This window comes from Rhea americana, unplaced genomic scaffold (genome assembly GCF_003343005.1).
Source record: "Rhea americana isolate MKP2758 unplaced genomic scaffold, rheAme1 scaffold_149, whole genome shotgun sequence".
NCBI lineage: Eukaryota > Metazoa > Chordata > Aves > Rheiformes > Rheidae > Rhea > Rhea americana.
In genome coordinates this window covers 794,499-816,896 of record NW_028185583.1, presented here as the reverse complement: position 1 = coordinate 816,896, position 22,398 = coordinate 794,499, and the positions used below count along the sequence as shown (strand labels likewise).

The 22,398-nt window shown below is 37.1% G+C and overlaps 1 protein-coding gene across 1 annotated transcript in view; it reads left to right on the top strand.

Annotated features, from left to right (window-relative positions):
- ADGRG6 (adhesion G protein-coupled receptor G6) overlaps positions 1–22,398 on the top strand; it is a 117,736-nt gene that overhangs the window by 27,592 nt on the left and 67,746 nt on the right. The window contains exons 3-4 of the mRNA XM_085299272.1: positions 16,008–16,349; positions 21,688–22,308. Of these exons, the coding sequence (XP_085155398.1) occupies positions 16,008–16,349; positions 21,688–22,308 (963 nt within the window). The remainder of the gene's footprint in view (positions 1–16,007; positions 16,350–21,687; positions 22,309–22,398) is intronic.

Below are 22,398 nucleotides of genomic sequence, written 5' to 3'. Positions count from 1 at the left end.
GAATATTTCTGTTGCTTCTGAATTAATAAACACTAGGAAAGATAGGATAGTATTGGTTGTGTGATTCAAAAACTACACAAGATACCTCTTGTAAACAGGTTGAAGTATGAAGTATTTAAGCATGAAAGTAGAAAAACTTCTAGTAAACATAGCATCTCCAACTAAAATAAAGAGAAATTATACATAAAGTCTATAAATAACTTACGTATTATACTTTATATATAATATATATTATAAGTATTGTATATGTTTGAGCATATTGCTTTTTCAAAACTTGAAATTTATTACTCTGAATTCCTGTTTTTAAAACCTTATCAGGACGCCTGATAAAATATCTGGAACATCTGGGTGGGCAACAGTGACCAGAGTTCACCCTAACTTTGTGCTTGACAGGATGATAGGATGCGGGTGTGGGAGATGGAGGCACTGTTCAGACAAGTCTCCTCAGCCTGCTTTTGTACACTTTACTGATATGCTTCATTAGGCCCTGGAGTGAATTTTCAATGCAGGGAAGTGATTGTTGAGATAAATCCTAAAAGAGCTGAGATAAAAGTCATTAATGGGTTCATTAATGAACCCAGGTTTACATCTTGCAGCTTAATAGTTTAGGCTACACAGCATATGTGAAGAAATTAGGAGAAGGAAGAAGAGCCCCAATAATGCTCTTTTATTCCATTTGTAAAATGAGGCAAGTTAAAATACTTTGCCATACTATTCATCACATTGCGAAGGGTCACACTGGCAGGGTAATGTGATGGCAGTAAGATGTGCCATAGCAACTGGTTTATATTTCCTTCTGCTTTTTTATTTGTTGTTACACACGACAAATTACTTTTCTGTTAATCGTTCTATGCTATAACACTTTAGTTCTTTTGCCTTCTCCCTCCAAATTTTACAGTTAACTCAGCGTAATTGCAATGCCATAGTCCTCAGTTAAAAAACATACTGCTTTTTAACTGTTTGCTTCTAACTCTTGGCATTGACTGTTCCTGCAAAGTGTACGTTCAGGAGGCAAAATGCCGCTCCTTCTTTTTGCAAAGCTGGCCTATGCTCTTCAAGCTGGTGCATTTAAGTCTTTATGCTTACACCACTGCTTTTTTACATGCTAGTTCAAAGGTACCTTTTAGAACTGACTTTAAAATTTGAGTATTTGCAGGAACAGACTAATTGTGATTAAACACTAAATCAAAGGTAAGCTGGAGGAATTGTGAGCTTGCCACACTTCAGAGTCATGTTCTGTATTAAATTTTGGTTAGTGTCTCTGCTGTGTTTGCTCTTTTTATTAAATTTGTTTTATTTTACTTATCAATGAGCCTCTATCGCTGGACTTGCCATCCTGAAGGTTTCAGTCCTTGAGCTTTTGAAAATTTCCACAACAGTAGATTTGCAGTCAAATTAGCGTTTGATTCTCAGAATAGCTGTCAATACTCTGTCTTTCAATACTGATGGCAGATCTTAGGTACTTAAGTACTATTATTAATGCACATTTCAGGTGCAAAGACAGAGAAAATTGATCAATGGGCTCTGTTAAAAAGAAGAGTACTGCTGTTACTGACTGCTCTCTGAGAGTGAATTTTGTTAGAACATTATCTTCAAAGTTACAAAGCAAGGAAGTTAAGTTTTTGAGAAGATGACACATGCTGGCATGCTTGAACTTCAAAGCTTTGTTGAATAGAAGATAATTAACTGCAAAGCTTAATATTTTGAAATAAGCTCAGGCAAAAGGAATATGGAAGTAAAACTAGGGCTTGGCTATCATTAATGGAAGAGTTAAGGCAATTAATGCAGTACAATGTGTTAAAGGTCAAGTAAAGGTACAATACTTGGTTGTAAATGTTAGTGTATAGTCATTATTAAGAGAGAACAGTTTGTCCATTTAGTTTTATAAAAGGATGATGCCATAAAATTCTGTCTYGTAGTCACTTCCTGTCTTATTTCAAGGAACACTGTGCACCTGTCATTATACTTCCTAATCATCTAAAACCTCCTTAAACTGTGTCTCCAGAGCTAACAAAATACCTTTTTCCTGTCTACATTATATGTAAATAACAGATTCATGAAAGAGGTTTCCTTTGGTTGATTGGCTTGGTTTGGTTTCAGAAATTACAGAGCAAAGCAATTGTAAAACTGCTGTTTTCATTAAGTGGCTAGCATTTGAGATGTTGTTTCAAAATATTGCTGATGATTGCAGAATCAGGACAGAAAGTAAAGTAAGGTCCTTCACAAGAAGCAAGTTCTGTTAAGACTAAGAAAGTGTTCTTGTTCTTATAATAATCCGTATAACTTGCTGGTGTTGATTTTTAGAAGTGAGAAGTCATAAATCTGTTTTCAGAATTCCTCTTGTAGTGAAGAATTGAATGATTCTCCTGGTATGTGAGAACTGAAGCTTTTCAGTATTGCATAGTTAAATGTGTTTAAGAAAGTTTCAAAATGCTTTATGTCTCATTTCTGTTATTTGTCTACTCTACATCTTAATGAACAGATTTCCAGATACTGATGTGATGTTTTTTAACATGTCTGCTGCAGAGCTAAACAGGTGTCTGTGTTCAAAACATATATCACATTTGCAAGCCTGGCTTAGTCAAAGCTGTCACAGTGTCCTTCCTAAAGAGAGAATGCTTTCTGTTTTTATTTTCTCAGGCAGTCTTACTTGGTGAGAAAGATGCAATCAGTTCTTTATTTCTGATTTGATAATTGTGATTATAGTATTCTTGGTTTTGGTAAAGGAGGAAGATGCAAAAAGAGAAGTGGGGCACACAGTGAACATCCTTAAGAAATTAAATGTGTACAACTTGATCAGAGTAAAATTCCTAACTTTGAAATCCATTCATCTATAGAATATTACTATTTAGGGAGGTGGCATAAAAAGCTGAAAGATTAAAAAAAAAAAAAAAAAAAAAAAGGGGCACTGGAATGTGTAGGGAGAATTTTTATATAGAGATAGTAATAGAGGTGATGTTAGCTTTAGTAGTTTCTTGCTTTTCTTCTGTTCTTTTACAAGTATGAATGAAACAAGTATGAATCCAAACTCTATTCACTGAACCCAATTAAAGACTTCCATTTACTTTGGTATGGCTTTGTGCAGATCTTAAAGGAAGGTTGTCAATATTCAGACATAATTTTTTTGTATTACATAACAAAGGATATCAAAAGTAGCTAGAGGTAGAAAAAGACTAAATCAGAGAAAAGGCTCAGAAAAAGAAAAAAGGAATTCTTTCTTTTTTATATCTATTTACATGCAATAATGCTAAGGACAGTTTGGGAACAGGGGCATTTAAGATGTCAGTCCTGAAACCTGCCTATTTTTATAGTTTCAGTTGATTGCAGTGGGAGTTTTTGACCAGAACTGTTAGAGAACTGAATGGAAGTTACAAGAATTAATCAAATAGCCCAGATTAGCAAAAATAAAAGGTTCAGATATAATCACACAAAGATCAGTTATTGTAAGTTTAATGCAAGAAGGAGACATGTGACTCTCTAATACAAGACTTTACTGTTTGCATTCATGAACTTTTTGTTTTTGCTGGCATGAGAAGGAGAACTAGACCAACAAACCAGAGATGGAAATTAGTGATACAAGAGTGAAGGAATTAGCGATTTAAGTTATACATGCCATTCCCTTCCATCTTTACATCTGGTAGAAAGCAGTTGCTGGTGCTGTATCACTTCAAAATTATAATGAATGGCTCGTTAGGGAATATAGAGCAAAAAACAGCACTACACTTGTCAGAGTAACACTAAATGGCCAAAATATACACACTTTTCCCCTCCAGTAGATATTACTTTGTCATATGATACATGACCTTATTCTATTCTTAGCAATGCAAATTAGAGAAGTAATTTATGACCTCAGTTTCACCGGTGTAGCCTCACTAGTTCCAAGAAGTCTCTAAATAAAAAAGAAGAGATGACGCTTCATTTAGTAAAGAGGCTCTAACTCCTTTCCAGTCTCTTGACCTTCCCAGTAATAGCGTACAAGAAAACACCCAATATCATTATTCAGAACATCCTTTCAGTTTACTCTGGACATAATTGATTGAATAATAAGTGTTAACACTGAATATGTTATTATCCTTGGAGAGTAAAAGCATGACTGAATTTCCATGAAAGGGCAGAAGAGAATACTTCTGTGTGTGTAGATACCGAAATAGATACTAACAGCATCTGGTTTTGGTAGCTTCTTAAAAGGCCCCAGAAAATACTAAAATATTTCAAGGTAACTGGCCCAAATCATATCGAAATAGATACTTCGAAGACTATTATGGGACAGATCATAAAACTATAAAGGAGATTCAAAAGTACTCTTGGAAAGGACACTTGAGCCAGTATTTCCTAGTATGTCTAGAAAGCCTTGGCACTGCTATATAATAGTGAATTCCAGTGCAAAAGAATTGCCCATAATTTCTGTATCCTGTTCATCAGTAGCAAATGAATTTAAATGGTCTCAGCCTGTAGTAGAGAGGATCTAAGTCATTAACAGAAAATTTTCTGGTATAGCTAGTGGGCCCAAAATTCAATCTGTAGACACGCAAAGCTTAAAGAATATCTTTGACTAGCAGTATAATAAATCCCCTACCTAATAAATCTTATGAAGGCCTGTAATAAATCTAAAGGCCTTCATAAGAGTAAAGAATGATGCTTATTCACTATATTAAAAGTGGTAGCCAGGAAATGCATTCCAATATTGCAGCCTGGGAGTGAAAAAATACAACTGAACTGTGGTCTTGCAAGCAATAAAAGGTACTGAATACATCATGAGTCAAATGGAAACTACTTTGAATATTATTTTGCTGATGGCCTATGCTGGATTTGCTGAATAAAGCACCCGGTTAAGGGGCAATATTTTATACTTTCACTACACAAAATACTGTGTTATCCAGAAATTTCATCCCAACAATTTATTTAGTCTATGTCCATATGCAGATATAGAGGAAATTTATATCCTGTGTGTATATCATGGTTTTACTAGGAACGTGACCCCCAGATATAGCATTATTGTACCCAGTGTCTGTGCAGTCTGTTGGTATCTCAAATTCCTACAAACCACTCTTAATTAAAAGATTGTCAACTTTCCCACTAGTGTTTGAATAGCTTCCCAGGCAAGTACAGCAATTGCTTGCACAAATGATACCCAAGAAATTATTTAGTCAGCCAGTTCCTCGGGTTGTACAGACTGGTATGGTTCTGTTGAAGCTAACTGAGCTTATGGATCTACTCCAGTTGGGGATATGACCCAAGCAGTAATGATGCAGCAACTGAAAAGTGAAGAGTCAGCACCCAGAACCTTTTGCTGGAGGGGAAAAAATAGAGTTCTGGGTGACCATTCTTCTAGTAAATCTCAGGCTGATTTGTGACTGAGTGGTAATATGTGGATCTCAGTTTGAAAAGATAAATGTTGCATGCCACAAACTCATGAAAAACTCTCCTGTTTCCACACAGGCCCTTCCCTAACCAAGTCTTCTGTCTACTTACATGTATTTTAGTCTATGTGCTTATTGTACTAGCCTATATAGCTACTACCTAATACTTTTAAAAACAGCATATCTAAACTGAGCTTTCAAATATTTGCAGTACTCCTCTTTGTCCCAAACTTCAGTTACTTTTCAGAAAAAAATCCAGCCAAGGCCAAAACTAGTGAATCAATTCTGTTATTTTTATAAGATTGTCACAGGAATGCCAATGAAAATATTCTTAAGTTACAATGGGTGTAACACAGGATTTTCACATTACCCCCTCCCTCTGGGGGAAATCCATAACTTTGTCTACAATGTGAACTCTGCTCAAATGGGTCAGGGCAGATTTACCCAGTCAGTGTGTTTGTTTCCACTTCCATTTTCATTGGCATACAACCAAACAACTAAGGGGAAACAGGCAGTGCAGGGCCCCCACCCTGGCTCTGAACATATTTTCTTCCATTGTAGCTGGTTCCCTCAATTTTCCAGATCAATCAGAATCTACTAGACTCACTGCTGTGATAAAGTCAGTTGCTGTCAGCAGATAGCATATCGTGTGCTGGAGGGATCAAGAGTGGTCAAAGCTTTCAGTGGCAGTGATAACCCAACAGAAATAAACATCTACGGAATTCCAGAGTAAAGTAGGGGGTAGGAGCACTATGGAATATCTGGAAACCCACTGAATTTCTAATGGTCTCCATATTGTGTGAATATACTTCTCTGAGAGCATGGAGAACATCAACTCTGATCATTCAAGGGCTGTCCTAATATTTTGGAAGCCAGACATATAACAGAGGAGGGTAACATCAATACTTGGATGATTCCATTTGAGAACTGGTTAGGATGCTAGTCTTTAGAGACCATGAGATTAGTTCCCCAGAATGTCCGATCTGAAGCCTCAGCAGCTTTTTAATGAACTGAGCACCCCAGACAGTGCACCTAAATCAGTACATTTCTATCCCTTACAAAAATGATTGAGAAACACTATGTTTTTTGTATTTATTTGTGCATAAATAAATAATAAAAGCTCTCTAAAGACATGGCCATGCCATATAGTCATGTCATCAACAAGCATAGATCAACTTGTTCTGTCTTGGTTTACTGAAAGTCTGCTTCTGGCTTACCTCTGTTCATGGTAAATGCTTCCTGAGTCAGTAATTTACTGTTCTCACTTCTCCTTTTCTAAGCTTAACCTCAAATTTGAAAATGAAGCTTTGCTCTTCCTGATTTTTAGTACATCATTACTGCTACTGACTTCAAGCTGACCCTGGCAGATAATTTTGATTATCATGTTTAAAACAGGATGTACTAGCACCTGTTTCCTCTTATTTCTAGTGTTTGTAGCACCAAAACTAGTATGTAAGAACTGTTGTATTGGCTCATACATAAGATAGCTCCATCTCTAGTGGTTAGTTTCCCTTTCTCACACACACATTTGCCATCTCTAGTGTAGTAAATGAGATATGCCCAAGACCATTCTCTGGTGCTGAGGTCAATTAACTCAGTGTCCCACATTCTTCCTATAAAAAGCAGGGTAGCTGTATTCAAGTTGCATGTGGGGAATGATCCCTGGCCTGTGCTAGCTACTGAACCGTGTCCAGGAACTGTTTGGACAAATGTTAGCTGGGCTTGCCAAAGTCATGCTGCAGGTTATCGTAGCAATTTAACACCAACAGTGGACTTCCAGAGTCAGGAACCTGCTCTGGACCTGTTTGCTTTACCCATCAAAATGTAATTATTAAGTCTTTTCCAAGTCAGAAGTTGTTTGAAATTAGTTTCAAACCTAAGGCACAAGGTTTACAATCCCTCCTAGTTATCTTTCTTCTTTTTAATTATTATATATCTAGAAGTTTTCTGAGATATTCTGGATACCCAGAGAAATGCCTGTTGACTTTCTGAATTTTAAGTTCCCTGCCTTCATCATTTTTATGTCAGTGAATTCCACTGCCTAAAGTTGTACCATATGAGAAAAATTTTATCTGTTTTTGATTTGCCACATATAATTTCATTAAGGGCTCTGTTCTTCTCTTACAAAATAGAAAAAATCTTACTCTAATTTTATGTGAGAAAAAAATTGATTTTTCAATAATCTAGAAAGCATTAAGGGTTAGAGCATCAGGGARAAACAATACTAAAGCAGCAGCTTCACAAACAACAGCCACGCTTTCATATATGACTATACATACTGGCAGAATTTCATTATTCTTAGGTGCACCAACTGGTTCAACCATTTAAAGAACACACTGTAAAACATACTGTATCAGCAAAAGAAGATGTGAGGCAAACTGATATGACTGGCCAGGGCATAGTACAGTCTTTGTCTCCTGGCTTCAGTGGCCAAAATCCAATTGTTGAATAATTTGTGAGAGCACAATCTTGTCTTTCATCGAATTATAAAAGGCTCTGCCAGGGTTATGTGCTATTTCCAGTCAGGAATATGGAGGCTTTAAATTCTTACTGGGTACAAGGAGTGCTATGCAGATGATGCAATGGGAATGATGCGGAGTGAGAGACTGAACGGAGGTTTCAATAGTGCTTAAAATAGTACTTTTTCTTACGAATCAACAAAAAAAAAAGTCGCACTTGCAAACTAAGAGTAATACAGACTGATGCAAGATTCTTGCCAACTGCAGCTTTATTATATGCATGTGTGCAATGATTATATGTGGTGCAGTTTTAAGTAGGATAATGTAAAGCTTTACTCATAACAAAGTTTATGAGATTTTTATCTCTTGAGTTTTGCTGAATGTGTTACTGATGAGTCTATGCAGGTGGTTTCACACACAAGCTGGTACCGTGTTTTTATCCTACTGTGGATTCTATCTATGCCACATCTGTTAATATGATATTTTAGGAATGTTTTAGAGAGCTATGTAAGTTGTTTTGGGACTTATTTTTGGTGACTTATGCTACACTGCCAGGTATTGTGGTAATCAGSAGTTTAATTGTTCAATAGTTGGAAGGGAAAAAAAAAAAAAAAAAAGAGAGAGAGAGCTAAAATATCTGTCTCCACACAGAAATTTTANAAAAAAAAAAAAAAAGAGAGAGAGAGCTAAAATATCTGTCTCCACACAGAAATTTTACAGCTTCAAAGTTTGTGATTGCTGCCTTTGCAGAGCTGGAAGTTCATGTCAGTTCCCACCAGCAAAGGATGATGAGACAGGTTTGAACCCTCCCAGAGGAGTAATGATCCTGTTTTTCAGTGGGAAGGGCAGAGAATAAGAGACTTTGACATTGTGACATTTTTAGAAAACCCACCACTGGATTAGAATCAACCATTGCCATTCCTGGACTTTGCCTTTCCTGAACTTTAGGCAGAAAGTAATTTGGGAAGGAAATTCACAGATTAAGGGAAAATTTCTGTGACAGTTTGATTTAAAACCCATCAAATTAATTCAGCCATCAACTTGGGTATCTAGAATATGTCCTGTGCGCTGGGAAGGAAAGGAAGGAAAAATATGGATTACAGCGTGGACAGTAGGCCAGATGTAAAAATGCTTCATGTGATTTATTTTGTCACATGGTCACCAGCTCTTTATAAGCAATGTGTGTGTCTGAGAATAGATGTCTCCCTCTCTCTCTGCATGGGTGTTTGCATATATTGGTCTAGTTACTACTCCTTTATATAAGAAGAAAAGAAAATGATCACAACTAGAGAGAATGAGACTAGAGAGAATAGCACAGTGGTCTTTACTGCAGGTCTAGGCAATGCCTCTCCTGATTTCATATGCCAGCAGCTTCAGAGTCATGCCTGCCTCCCATGCTGCTTGTCAGACCTCTTTGAGGTAAAGACATGACCACAAAGCTTCAAATGCAGGATGCAAATGCATCACTGTGCAGGCATGGACTTTAAATGTTTCCTGAATTTTAAGTCCATGCTTAAATCCAGATGATATGAGTGAGATTTTTATTGAGTATTTTATGAATTTAAATGAATATTTTATCAATTTAAAGCTATGCACACAGTAGAAATGCTGAGATATTATTACTACAGCCATGGATTAGGTACATCCATATGTAATGACAATCATATTTCCAACCAACAGAGTTCAGCTCTGTCTGTGTCTTTATTGGCAGACGCAGATATTTGTGCTCACCATGACAATAATCTCATTTCTCTTTTATTTTATTTATTTTTGTTGTTTTTTAAGAATTTATTAAAATATAATTTGGATGCTTAGTTAGAATCAGGACTGTATCTAATTTGAGGATTACATCACATGCTACCATTAAATTATATGTTGTATAGTAATTTTTACAAGGGCCAGTGTAATGTAGCAAAGTAAGTATCTTTTGGGTAGATAAACAGCTTTTACAGTTTGGAAAGCAAATAAAGAATTAGAAATGAACCTGCCACAGCTCCTCATTTGCAGTTCCTTGGACAGAACTCTATCAAATTTTAGGTTGTGCGGAGAGTAGACATAAGGTTTGAAATGTTCAGAGGCTCCACTGAATGCCACATTTAATTAACAAGTTTAATGTTTTATATTAAAAATGATTAGGTCAAATCTTACAACTGACAGTGAGTAAATAGAGCTTTCCTTTAAGTCCAGAAGGAATGAAATGTGGTAGCTTTTTGCAACCAGTATATTAACAGTTTCCATATAGGTATTTATGTACATCTACATATCCCCTTAACCTCTGAAATGATTTTTAAAGAAAAGAAATCCAAGCAGAAATGAGACTGGCTACTGCTGAGACCTTTGCCATACTATAGCTGTTCTGGGTATAGTGTTTGTGTCTCATGTTGAAATAACGCAGGTTTGTTTGTTCTGTAGCTGTTCCAGCCCACCCACATCTTGGTGGTTTGGCCATTCCTCTTGCTTGTCTGCAGGTGTGTCCATTACTGACCTCATTCACCCATCTATTTGGAGTCATAAATACATTTGACCTAATGTTTGGCCGTATCTCTGTAAATTCTGCCTAAAGCCCTCTGTATTATGGGATCCTTGAAATAGAAAAAAGGAAATGGCAAGCATTTTATTACTTGTAACAAGGCAAGACTTCTTCTTGTCTAATGTTCGTCAAAACAGGTATTTTTCACACTGTCACTATGAACGATTGTAAGGTTTCACTTCTATTTTAGGCTTTGCCACACACTTACTGTGTGTACAAGTGGCTAAGTCACTTGACCTCAGTATGCTTCTCCTTACTTAGTCCAAAGTGACAGTACTTTTAAATGCTTCCTTTCTTGATGCAAAGTGCTTAAAGGTTCTCAGACGTCTGCATAAAGGCAAATTATTATTAAATCTGTATTGCTATTTTTATGTCTAAAGCGTTAAGTACTGTAGCTAAGATTTTCTGAAGCATTCAAGGTTGGCATAATTCTCTTAGACAGGGAAGGTTTTATTGTTCACTGGTGTAGGAACAGAGTTAACATAAACTGCTCTTTTTTTTTAATCTATCTCACAATTGCATAAATTTATTCCATTATATTTTCATATAAACATTGTCTCCTCTACAGGGAGAAGCAGAGTTAAACATCATCTCTAAATGAAATCCTGTAGTTTTCTATTTTACTTTTACGAGAGAGTCTTTCAATGGATTTTTTAAAACTACTGAGAATACTAATTCAACCAACAGGCTGTTATTGGCATACTGTGCCACTGCCTACACTTTATGTAGTCATTTACACTTCTGTCCAGTGGAAAATGCTACACAGAAGACCAATTGCATGCTACAGTCAATAGGTGGAAGAAAAAAATCCCTATGCAAGGGGGTAAATTACACCTATGCAAGGTGTAATTTAGTGAGAAAATAAACCAGATAATAATAAACAGACACAGACATTTCTCCCTAGAGAGTTTTCATTAGAATGTTTCTTTTGATCCTAACCTTGACAAAGTTTAAGCCTTTTGGGCTGAAATAGGGAGTGTCCCAAGCTTGACTGCTTTTGCTGTTTTAAAAAAATTCTTAACCAAACAAAATTTGCTCTCCAGCGTTTTTTCAAGGTTGGATAAGAGTAAAATGGAAAACAGATGGAGAGGTAGACGTCAAAAGTCTTGTCTGAGAGATAAGTGCAGAAAATATGGGGCAAAAGGTGAGGTATGGGGGAAATGATGACAATGGAGAGGAGTAAGGAAGGATGAGAGCAGGAGTTAGAGGAATATATAAGCACAGATTTTGGAAGCAAGTGCTGGAAGACGGTGGGCATATGAGAAGAAATGGAAAAAGAAAAATGCAAATTYATAGGAAGAGGGCATATAGGTGTTTTCCCTGTAAATTGGGAATTCAGCTTTGGTGTTCTGGATGTTGTGTGGAATTCTGGACATTGGAGTGTCTGAATGTGACTTCAGCTGCCCACAAATGGTTTGTAAAAATCACTTTCACATAGTGTATCTCAGTCTCCACAGATGAACTTACTTCATTAGTTCAAGTGGTGGAATTCTGTGCTGTGGCTCTAAAGAGACAAAATCTGTTGATGGGAAGGTGAATTATTAATTTTGTTTCATGGGATATCATTTCTGTTGTGGTTTTGTGTGTGCTTATGTCTGTTTGTGTGGTATAATTTTGACTTAGTCATATACTGTTTTTAGCTAGGCCCTTGTTTTAGGGTTCCAGAGGATTCAGAACGGTATGGGAAAGAATAATGTAGGGCACTCCTTGCAGAAAGTAAAAGGTATATATGTGAAAGTGTATAGGTAAAATAGACAGGAGAGTAGTAGAAAAGTGGGAACAGTATCCTCTTGTGATTAGGAAAACTGGCCACCATGAGAATGGGATTCTAGCTCTGCCTTTACCTATAAGTTTCTACTAATGATAGCGAAATTGCTTTGACTAAAATTTTGCATTGTCCACTGACTTTGGATTGTTTGAATTTTCTACAGTGGGCCAGATTGGCAGACTGCTCTCCCAACTGCAGTTTAAAATCATTGGTAGTATACTTTGAACATAGCGATGCTATCCAAGTACTGAGAAAAATCTAAATTCTAAATTCTCAGACTGAGAACCGAAATCTATGGAGAATATTGCCATTTTTGCCCATTGTTTCTGTGCCTAGCTTTCTCTTTACAAAATGGGCATGATAGAAGGGAAAAAGCCACTTCCCAAACAGCTGCTGAAGTCAATTGACTTTTGTGAATCAGATAACACTGATGAAAGTTCTAAAACACTCATGAGGAAATTATTAATTTTCCTTTTTATTATAATGTTGAAGTGTCATATTAACATTTTAACAATTCATTTATTAAATGAAGCATAAGTCCTCTRTAAAAAATAATATGTGATTATGAAATGGACACTGTATACCAGGGTATTCACATGGAGACAACAAATGAATCGCTATTGAAACTTTCAATTTAAGAAATATTGACATTGAGTGCTTGAGTTTGCTGTATTGAGAGGGTGTTTATGTTACATTTTTAGCATATTAGGAGGAGGAGAGATGAAGATTTTTTAGATAAAATATATTTACAGAAAGATTTTCCTGTCATCTAGGCGATAACAAAAGTTTTGTGTATGGGGGAGTTCCTGACCAAGATTATCACGCCTCAATTTATTCCCGTTCAAATCAATTAAGTATCTCATATTGCTTGCAGAAATGTTTCTGGTGTGTATTGCAGCAAGTATTTGGTATCCACAGTTCAGAACTGCTCTGGGCCAGTGGAATTGCAAAATATCTGTCATCTTTGGCTGACAGCCTAAGGTTGCCACAGCAATTTTTCTCGTTAATGAGTAAAATAGGTGGTGTTTATAGAAAAATAACTGTCTCATGAGAAGCTGTGCAAAAAGTTCCATTCAAAACCATTCTGTTTATATATAGTTTTGTTGTTTGTTTTCGTTTCTTTTTACTTACTACTGTGGACATGTGCATGAAAACAGGATATTTCTTCTTCAAATTGCAGTCATGGACAGAATAGCCACTCTGCCAAAATGGAGCCAACCCACTTCAAAAAAGTAAACTGTTCTGCTCGCCAAATCTCTTTCTTCTATGTATGTAAAGTTTATAGCACTTATTTTCCTATCTAAATTTAGGGAGTGTTTTTTTGCATTAGTTCTATAAACCAGCAAACCAATATAGGTATGATAAAATGATAGTGTAATAGTAAATGTGTAAGAAGATGAAATGAGTAAAAGTAACAATAGCATAAATAATATTTTTGTTTTAGTATTCACAGTGACAGGAGAGAGAAAAGTATTTTTGTTATGTGTGTTGATGTTTTTTATTTGCACAGCTTAGAAACCACAATAAATACTCGAGAGAGAAATAATACAACAACTAGGTCTTATTTTGGCTGATGGTAATCAATAGAATTAGTAAACACAGTCTTCCCTTGAGGATGGCTGTTTTTTCTGATGCCCAAATTTGACTTTTCTAATCTAGGATGAATTTAATACCCTACCAATTAAGGATTATAGACTAGACATTACTATTACTGATAAACAGCACATTTCTTCTGGTAGCTGTAAGTTCAGCGGTGTTTTGTAATGTCATTACGATACGTTTTAGGGGTCCARTGCTTAGTTGGTGTATGTTAGTGCCTGTGTTCCTGTATGCATTTATATCGCCTGAGGATCCGACCCGGATGGCTTAGTCCTTGGCTCCAGGTCCATCTGGGTGCAACTGCAAGTTCCTGTTTGCCCAGATACTCGGTGTCATTAATTTCTCTGGCAGGGATGAGTAGGAGAGTGCGAGTGGCTTGCTGCCACATCCTCTGTAACTTTTGCCCTGGTATTAGAAATACTGAAGGCGGGAGCGGGAGTGAGAGAGCGCCGCCATGGGAGGCAGCCTGTGCTAGAGCCAGCTGCCAGCTGCTGGACCTTCCGGAGGCTCTCTTGCCCTGGGCGAGGAGACCGCAGCAGCTCCTAGCGTGCTTTTGCACTTCCTCTTCCTCTCAGCCTAGGGTGGTTCCCTGAAAACCAATACGCATCTGGGCAAAATCCCCTGGAAGAAGCCCATTCTCTGCTTGTACAACTACAGGATTTATATTTGTCGTACTAAAAAATGAATATTCCCTCTCTGGTTCATAAATGGAACAGCAAGGTTTCAGGAAAGGTGAACTTAGTCCTCTGATTRTACAGATTTTCAGAGAAATCAGCGTGGACAGGCTTCTGCCTGCACTACACAGATCATATTTTCCAATAGCATGAGTGCCACAGCTTCCCAAAGCTACCAGTAAAACTTTAAGGCAACCTCTTTTGCTTACTTATTTAATAAATAAGTATTCCACAATTCTGTTCTGTTGTAAAATGGCCAGCARTTGGCTTTGAAATCCCAGATAATGAATAATCTCATTATCTCCTTGCAGCCACGTGACTTCATGATTTGCTCATAAAAATAATAAAAACTCTGCAAAATGTAGGTAAAGTACAGAATCAGGGTCTATTTGCTAAGGCGGAGTACCATATGACTATGAGTTAGCTACATCAGGACTACAGCAGTGAGGACATCAAGGGTACACTGGGGGAGTTTGTTACATCTATGCCAACTTTATGGCTACTTCCTGCACAGTTTGACACTTGAAAACTTTTTTAGTTGTTTTTAGCTTAGGCAAATAACGATGCATGTTCATACTTTCCCATCCCTTTTCACGCTGCTGTGGTGTTTATGCAGGATTGTGGCCCAATGAAATATTTGCAAAGTAATTCAGCATAGATCTGCTGGGCAGAATTTAGTTTCTTTGGTTATCATTTGGTAATCTGCAGTTTCCACCAAAAGTGTTCAGTGCTGCTTTGGCATATTGTTACAGATTTTAACAGGAGGCAGATCACAGTAATAATATGTAATAATAAAATACCTGAAGTAAATATATAATAGAAGAGTAAATATAAAACAAATGAGAAATACAGTCTCAGGGACTAAATGGGCCTGAAATTTGCGTGCAGAGGCACAGTAGTCCACAGAAGCAAAGACGTGTGAAGAACGGGATATGAATTTCTTTGAGTCTTACTGCCACAAATCTGTCAGTGGTGCTGAGTCAGCATGAGAAGAGTGCAGTAATTTGCTGCTGATTCAAAAACCGGTAGTTCACTGCTACCCTTCTGGGTGATGTGGAGGGTATTTGCCGGAAATGCTGATGACTAACTTTTAAGAACTCTGGAGAATTCTAGCTACTCTCCATAGCCCTTCAATTCATCTGTTGTGCTGCTGCATTCCAGTGACATTCCCCTGAAAACAATGTCATGGCACAGAGTCACTGTAATAGTCAGCATCGGTCCAGCAGCCAAAAGATTTAAATGATACCAGTCATCTTTTTAGAAGTTTCAGTTAAAGTATTCATTTACATGTGAGAATTCAAAAATACTGCTTTTACATCGTCATTTTTTGCACAACAGATCAGTATGCATAGCAAATATATAYTATATGCACAAATGAGTATTTAGCATTATCATATACACTCCTTTCAAAAAGGATTTCTCATATAAAATATTTTGCTGTATTGTTCCTCCAGCATTTTTTCTTGCTAAAAACCAGACCCTTTTCTTCCTTTCTTTCTCCTATCTCTGTTTGTGTTTTTCTGTGAAGAAATAGATTAAGTCATTGTATGGATGATTAATTTCCTGTTAAATTATCTCTCTTCCTGACCTCCAAACTTTCTCTGTTTTTATTGCCAGCTCACGGATGCTCTGATTGTAGGATTGTGCTAACTGACCCATCTGGAGTTTTCACTTCTCCATGCTTTCCCAGTGATTATCCCAACAGCCAAGCATGCAAATGGATCATCCGAGCACCTCATGGATTCATCATACAGCTAACATTCATCGATTTTGACATTGAAGAAGCTCCAGGCTGTATTTATGATTCACTAACGTTAGACAATGGAGAGAGCCCAATGAACCTTTGTGGCATCACTGCCAAAGGATTATCCTATAATTCTACTGGAAATGAAATGATTGTGTCTTTTAAAAGTGACTTCAGTATCCAAAAGAAAGGTTTTAATGCCAGCTATATACGAAGTAAGTAAACCTAAAGCATTTCATCCCTCTTACAGCTAAAATGTCTTGTCAGAAGGAAATTTCCTGTAATGATTAGAATGACGCTTTCTGAAGGAACCGGAAATGTTCCATGAGAAGGGAAGGGAAGACAGGAGGTGAAGAGACTTCAAGATAAAACAATAGAGTGTTCTTAGGTATATTTTTAACTAATTCTTTTTTCTGTGCATGAAAATAAGTTATTTTATTCTGGAATGTGACATCCTCAAGTGCATTAGAAAAATATTTCATGTGTAAAGACTTTAGGCCTAACAATGCCTCTTTCTGCAAATTTATGCTGGATGGCTTAGAAGCAGGACACCTCACCTTCATGCCAGCCTACCTGCAGAAGGACATAGAAACATGAAAGAGAGCATCAGAGGGAACTTAGTCAAACCAGAAATAAGGCCAGCCCAGACCTCTGGTCCAGTGAAACTCTCTACAGTGGGGAGAAGTTTATGCAATAGGCAGAACTTTCTCAGAGCTTCTTCCAGTCTCTAGAATAAACTCTCCCAAGGATGAAGTATTTTTGCAAACCTGCTGCCTTTCATTCCTGTTCCTTGACCTTTCTTTCTCTTCCATAAATACATATCAATACTTAGGTTTTAAAAAGCCTAACAACTACTGAACAAGACACTCTTCTGCCCATGCTTTCTCCTCTGAGAGAAGATGAGACTACAAATAACTTGTAATTACTTGTTGCTTAAGACATTACCAGAAGTCGCTTGGACATGACAGTAAAGAACTGCAGAGGGAATTAGGATGATTGTTTGCAGGCTCCATGTTACTCTCCATTTATTCCATTTGAGGGTTATAATTTACAGTTGCATACTCTCAGAAGGCTTCCTTTTTGTTGAAGTCATGCACCCTATCTTGGATACTAGTATTGCGTATCATTCATATTATTGTATTACACTTKCATTCTTTTGGTTAGTTAGATGCCGTACAAACACAGAATAAGCAGGTTTGCAATTACCTCTTCAGCCACAAACACATCTTTCTCATGGAAAAAGTTATTTAAATATTTATTAAACATATACTATTATCTAAAATAAATAATAAACCCCAGGAATCATAAGAGAAAATTGGTCCCAATTATGCAAACAAAATTTGTATGCAGTTATGAAAGAAAAATGGAAATATTGTATCAGAGGAGCTAAAAATGTTTCTTTCCATTGAGACCCTTCATTGCCAACATAATGAGTTTAGTAACAATTCTGGGATCACAACTCTTGCTGTACTGTAAAAGTTGAAGTCATAAAATCATGTGGATCATAAAAAATTGTATCAAATCAAATTACGCAAAATTATTTATTTTGTTATTCCTCTTTAGTATTTTAAGGCTTGATTGTGACTATAAGCAATAAGATGATTTTCAATAAGAATCACAGGATGCAATATTACCCTCAGATATGTTCAATGAGGAGGAGAGGATGGGGCCACAGATATGGTCAGAGGATCATTTGTGTTTATATACTTCTAGATAAYGTATTTTTATGAAGCCAAAGATAAATTACCTCCATGCCAAGTTGATTAGTGCTTTACCTTCAGGAGTAGCACCACTGCTGTTAAATAGTCTGAGACAATGTTCTTACATTTTGAATAAGAAGGCTACTATCCAGTATGAGTAAAGGTATGGGTAACCTTCACTAGTGATTTAAATTTTCATGTTTCATGTACATATTCATGAAGGCACTCCATGTTAAGACCTGCTGTTAGGCTATCTAGACTAGAGCTGCTGACTTTTCATTCATTACTACAAATCTTAACTAACATCTTGATTTTGACCTTGGATGCCAGAAAAGGTGGCTATGTGCATCTAAAACAAATTATAACCACAAGCCATATTCTGCTTGTTGCCCACAGTTGTGCAATTAATCTGAGTTCACTAAATAGTCACAAACAAAGATCATGGCAATGCTTAATCTGGCAGTGGATACAGAAATGGAGTTTGGTAAAGGGATGATAATGTACTGCTTTCCTTTCTTAAAAATAAAGTTATAGAAGTGTGTAGACAGGAGAATATCAAAGCACACAAAAATTATGAGACATCTGCATGGTGGATGTCAGCCCTACAGTCTCTTGTCCTCACTTACAAAGAATTCCCAAAACTATCACAGGGAAATCTACACCCGTTCATTTCAGGGAGGTAAGTTTCAAAGCTTCATGGTCAAACTGAAATGATTATCATTATTATCACCAACATCATGCATAGGCAAAATCATGAATTTCTCTCAGCGAGAGGGGAACTGTAGTTCTCTTTTACACTTACAGTACTCATATCTTCTTTCATTTCTCAGCAATGATCTTATGTAAATAATAAAATTAAATAGTCCATTTTTTAGTCTGACAAAGTAACACAAATTTGGAATGTTAAGGACTGTTTGAAGACTCGTGGCAGTTTGTCTAGAAAGACATTAGTAGTACAGCTTAATATACAGTATGCATATAAGGCAAAATATATGTGGGCAAAAGCAAATATAAATGAGTAAATGAGTTTGGGGAGGGAATTGACTGAGAATAGAACGGCTTTTGTGTGAGTGCTGGGTTTTATGTAGCAGTGGTTTGAAGGGAAGGTTCATGCAACACTTCCTGTTACCTGTAACAAATTGTCTGCCTGTAGAAATGCTGACTTTTCTGGTTGTTACTTGCTGCAAGGTACCAAGAGCAGATAGATGGGCCATATCTTCAGCTGCAGTGAATGAATGCAACTTTACTAATCTCGGTAGAATGCATCAATTTACACCAGTGAAGAGCTGATGTGTTAAATAATTGTTAAATAATTTTCAAGTAGTAGTTAAGTGAGTAAGTAATAGCTCCACTGGCGAGTAGAAGTTCACTCAGTCACCAGGAGTGGAAGGAGAGCCAACAGACCTCTGCTCATACAGCAAGGCTTGAGAATTGTCTCAAGCATGTCATGTAAAAATTAGCACTTGAATGATAGTACTGTCATATGCCAGATTAAAAGCACAGTTCAGTGCACTATTAACAAAAACTTCCAAAGAAGCATTAGGTGCGTAGACACTTGCTAACCTCATTAGAGGTGGTGCCTTTCCTCCAGTAATGCTGAAAGCGCAGTTGAAAGCAGAGAAACTAGGCACAGCAGAAGCCACCACTCAGGGCACTGAACCATGTTGAAAAGCTGTCAAAGGGTGGGAAAGCAGGTTTCCCCACAACTAGTTGTAAAATGCAGTCTAGCTACCCCTTGTTGGCTTATGTGTAAAGAGGTGTATGTGATGTGAGACAGCGAGCTGAAAGGGAGACAAGGAAGGTAGGGTCTCTAAAAGGAAGCAGAGGCAGACTTCGTGTCATCACAGTGCTCCCATAAAAGCAGAAGCTGATTTCAGAACAATAAACTGCCTGTTGCTGGTTGCTCCTACTGCGTCCAGGCTGCCAAGACTTTTGTGCATTTTTCATGAGGAAATAGCAGTGTCCAAAAGAAGCCTTGTTTATTGTACTTCAGTTATCTTCCTAACAGAAACAGTTTAATATATTGCTGACTGTAGTCACTACTCACTTGGATGAGTAGACCATAGATATATATAGTGGAGAACAACCAGTTTCTCAAATATTAACATCTGATATTTATCAGAATGATGACTGGCTGTATAACGATGATCAGGACAGAAATCTGCTCTTAATGTTGATGACAGGATTCTGTTTTCTGCCCATGTGCAAAATACTTGTCAGCTTTGTCCTTCTGCTGCATGGGGAAGGTTCCAGTATTTAAATCTGCCAGGTGAGTGCTGTGAAGTGAAGTGGGCTTCTTCAGAATCGGAGCAATATTCTCATTGTTTGCTTCTCTTCTTAAACTGTTCAAGTACAACCAGGTGTTCCATAACCTTCCTGACCACCCTAATGCAGGTTGCATAGTGCTTGCATGAACAAGCTTTCTTCTTTTTCAGCTCCTGAATCTTTATACTTTTGACRTATTTTGGATCATCTTTCATGTTACATAGACCTTACAGTATAATTAACTCATCAAAAAAATGCCCGTATTTTCAGTGGAAAGTTTAATGCATCTTCTGTCTATAAAATTATTACAACGTACTTTTGCCCTTGAGAAAGGAAAAACTCTGTGAAGTAAATCCAGTAACTGTGAAAGCCCAGTATTTCCCTCTCTTCCCTCTCATTCTCCAGTTTCTGGGTTTGAAAATAATGGGCAATGCTTTATGTTATTCCATTATATAATGTGTTAGACCAATTATTTCCTTGTATGGTAGTTTGGAGCTCAGAGTCTTTGCAAACAATTGGCAGAAGGAAAATGCAATACCGTAGAATATGTGGAATCCTTATAGTACATATATCTATCGTTTTCCTAAACATGGCATGACAGACACTGTTCCTTCATGTATGTTACCCTTTCAGATGTAGAAGATTTTATTTCATTTGACAAGAGGGCAGGTATAACAATCATTATATATGCTATGATATCACTTAAAGATCCCAGTGAAGACCACTGGTATTTACTGTGGCAGTTATTCTTCAGGCCTAGCAAAAAACAGTTCCTATTGCAACATATTGCTGTCAAAGACTATGATTGGAAATGGAATAATTCTGCCAATGCATAAATACCTTTACTGCAATATATATTTTCAAGAAGACTAGCCGTATCTATATACTTGTGCAAAATCCAAAACTGTTCATTTGGAAAAGTGAACAGCTTGGATATAAGTATTCGTGAACACACAATTGCAATGTTCAACCGGAGGGCTGCTGGGGATAAAATGAAAAGATGCCTAATGCTTTGTAGAATCCCATTAGCTGAATTCAGAAACAAAAGGCTTCAGTTTGCCAAGGAATGTAATTGAGGTTTTCTTCTATTACAATATTTAAAAGCTGTAAGGAATGAATTTCATTGGTGTAATGCAGTCATGCAGGCAAGTAATTAAAATAATAGATCATAAAAGCAAGTCAGATTATATTTTTCAAATAGCTGGTTTACTGCAATGCCTAATGCACCCTTACTTGATGAGTGAATAGTAATTTTATAAATGCTGTGTTGAATTGGGTGAGTTGAAGCAGATTTGGAAGTTGGTAGGTAATATTTCCTAATATTGCTCTAAAGGCAACTTCAGGAATTGTTAGTTATGTATAGCACAGCATTCTCCATGCTGTTCAAAAGGATTTTTTTAGTTGAATGCATTCCCAAGCTAACTTCCCCTCAGTGTATGCTATTGGTTTATTACAGTGATAAAAGCCACCTAATGAATGTTTGGTTCAATGATACTTTAGTCCCTGTCATTAAACTTTTGATAGCCTGCCTTTGTTTCCAGCTGATGATTCTTGTTTAAAAAATATTTTTATCTGCCCTTGATTCTAGTTGCTGTGTCTCTGAGGAATCAGAAAGTCATCATTCCCCAGGTTCCCAACGTTGACACCGTGTCTGTGGCAGACAGTGTCTCAATCCCAGAGCTTAGCCAATTTACGCTGTGCTTTGAAGCAACCAAGGGCAGCAGCGATGACAATGATGACTGGAAGGTTTTCTCCTACAGTAACGCCTTGGCAACAGAATTCTTCAGCTTCGGGAAGACCACAAAAGGCCATTTTCTGTCTGTCTCAGGCATTGAGTGCATACTTGAGAATGCGCTGCCCCGAAATGCAGAGTTTTTCACAGGAACGTTTGAACAGCTCTGCATTGTAGGGGATAGCTTCTCTGGCAGYATAGGTGTGTATGCCAAAAGAATCTATCATACAATATACTGTCCAAGTATCTTTGGCAAAGTTATCCCTGGAAATGGGAGACTGGTGCTGGGTTCTAACAGCAGTGAAATAAGCTCTCTAAATGGGGACATTTACAACTTCCGCCTTTGGAATTTCACCATGAATGCGCAAGCACTGGCCAACCTCAGCTGTGATGTGAAAGGAAACATTGTCGACTGGGAAAATGAATTCTGGAGTATTCCAACTTCAGCACTGAAAGCTGAAAACAATTTGAGTTGTGGTGAGTGTGTCTTGCCAAATCTTTTTTGCTTATTTTCCCCCCACACTTCTGCATTGTGCTGAAAATATGATATACCAGCTGAGAAAAAGT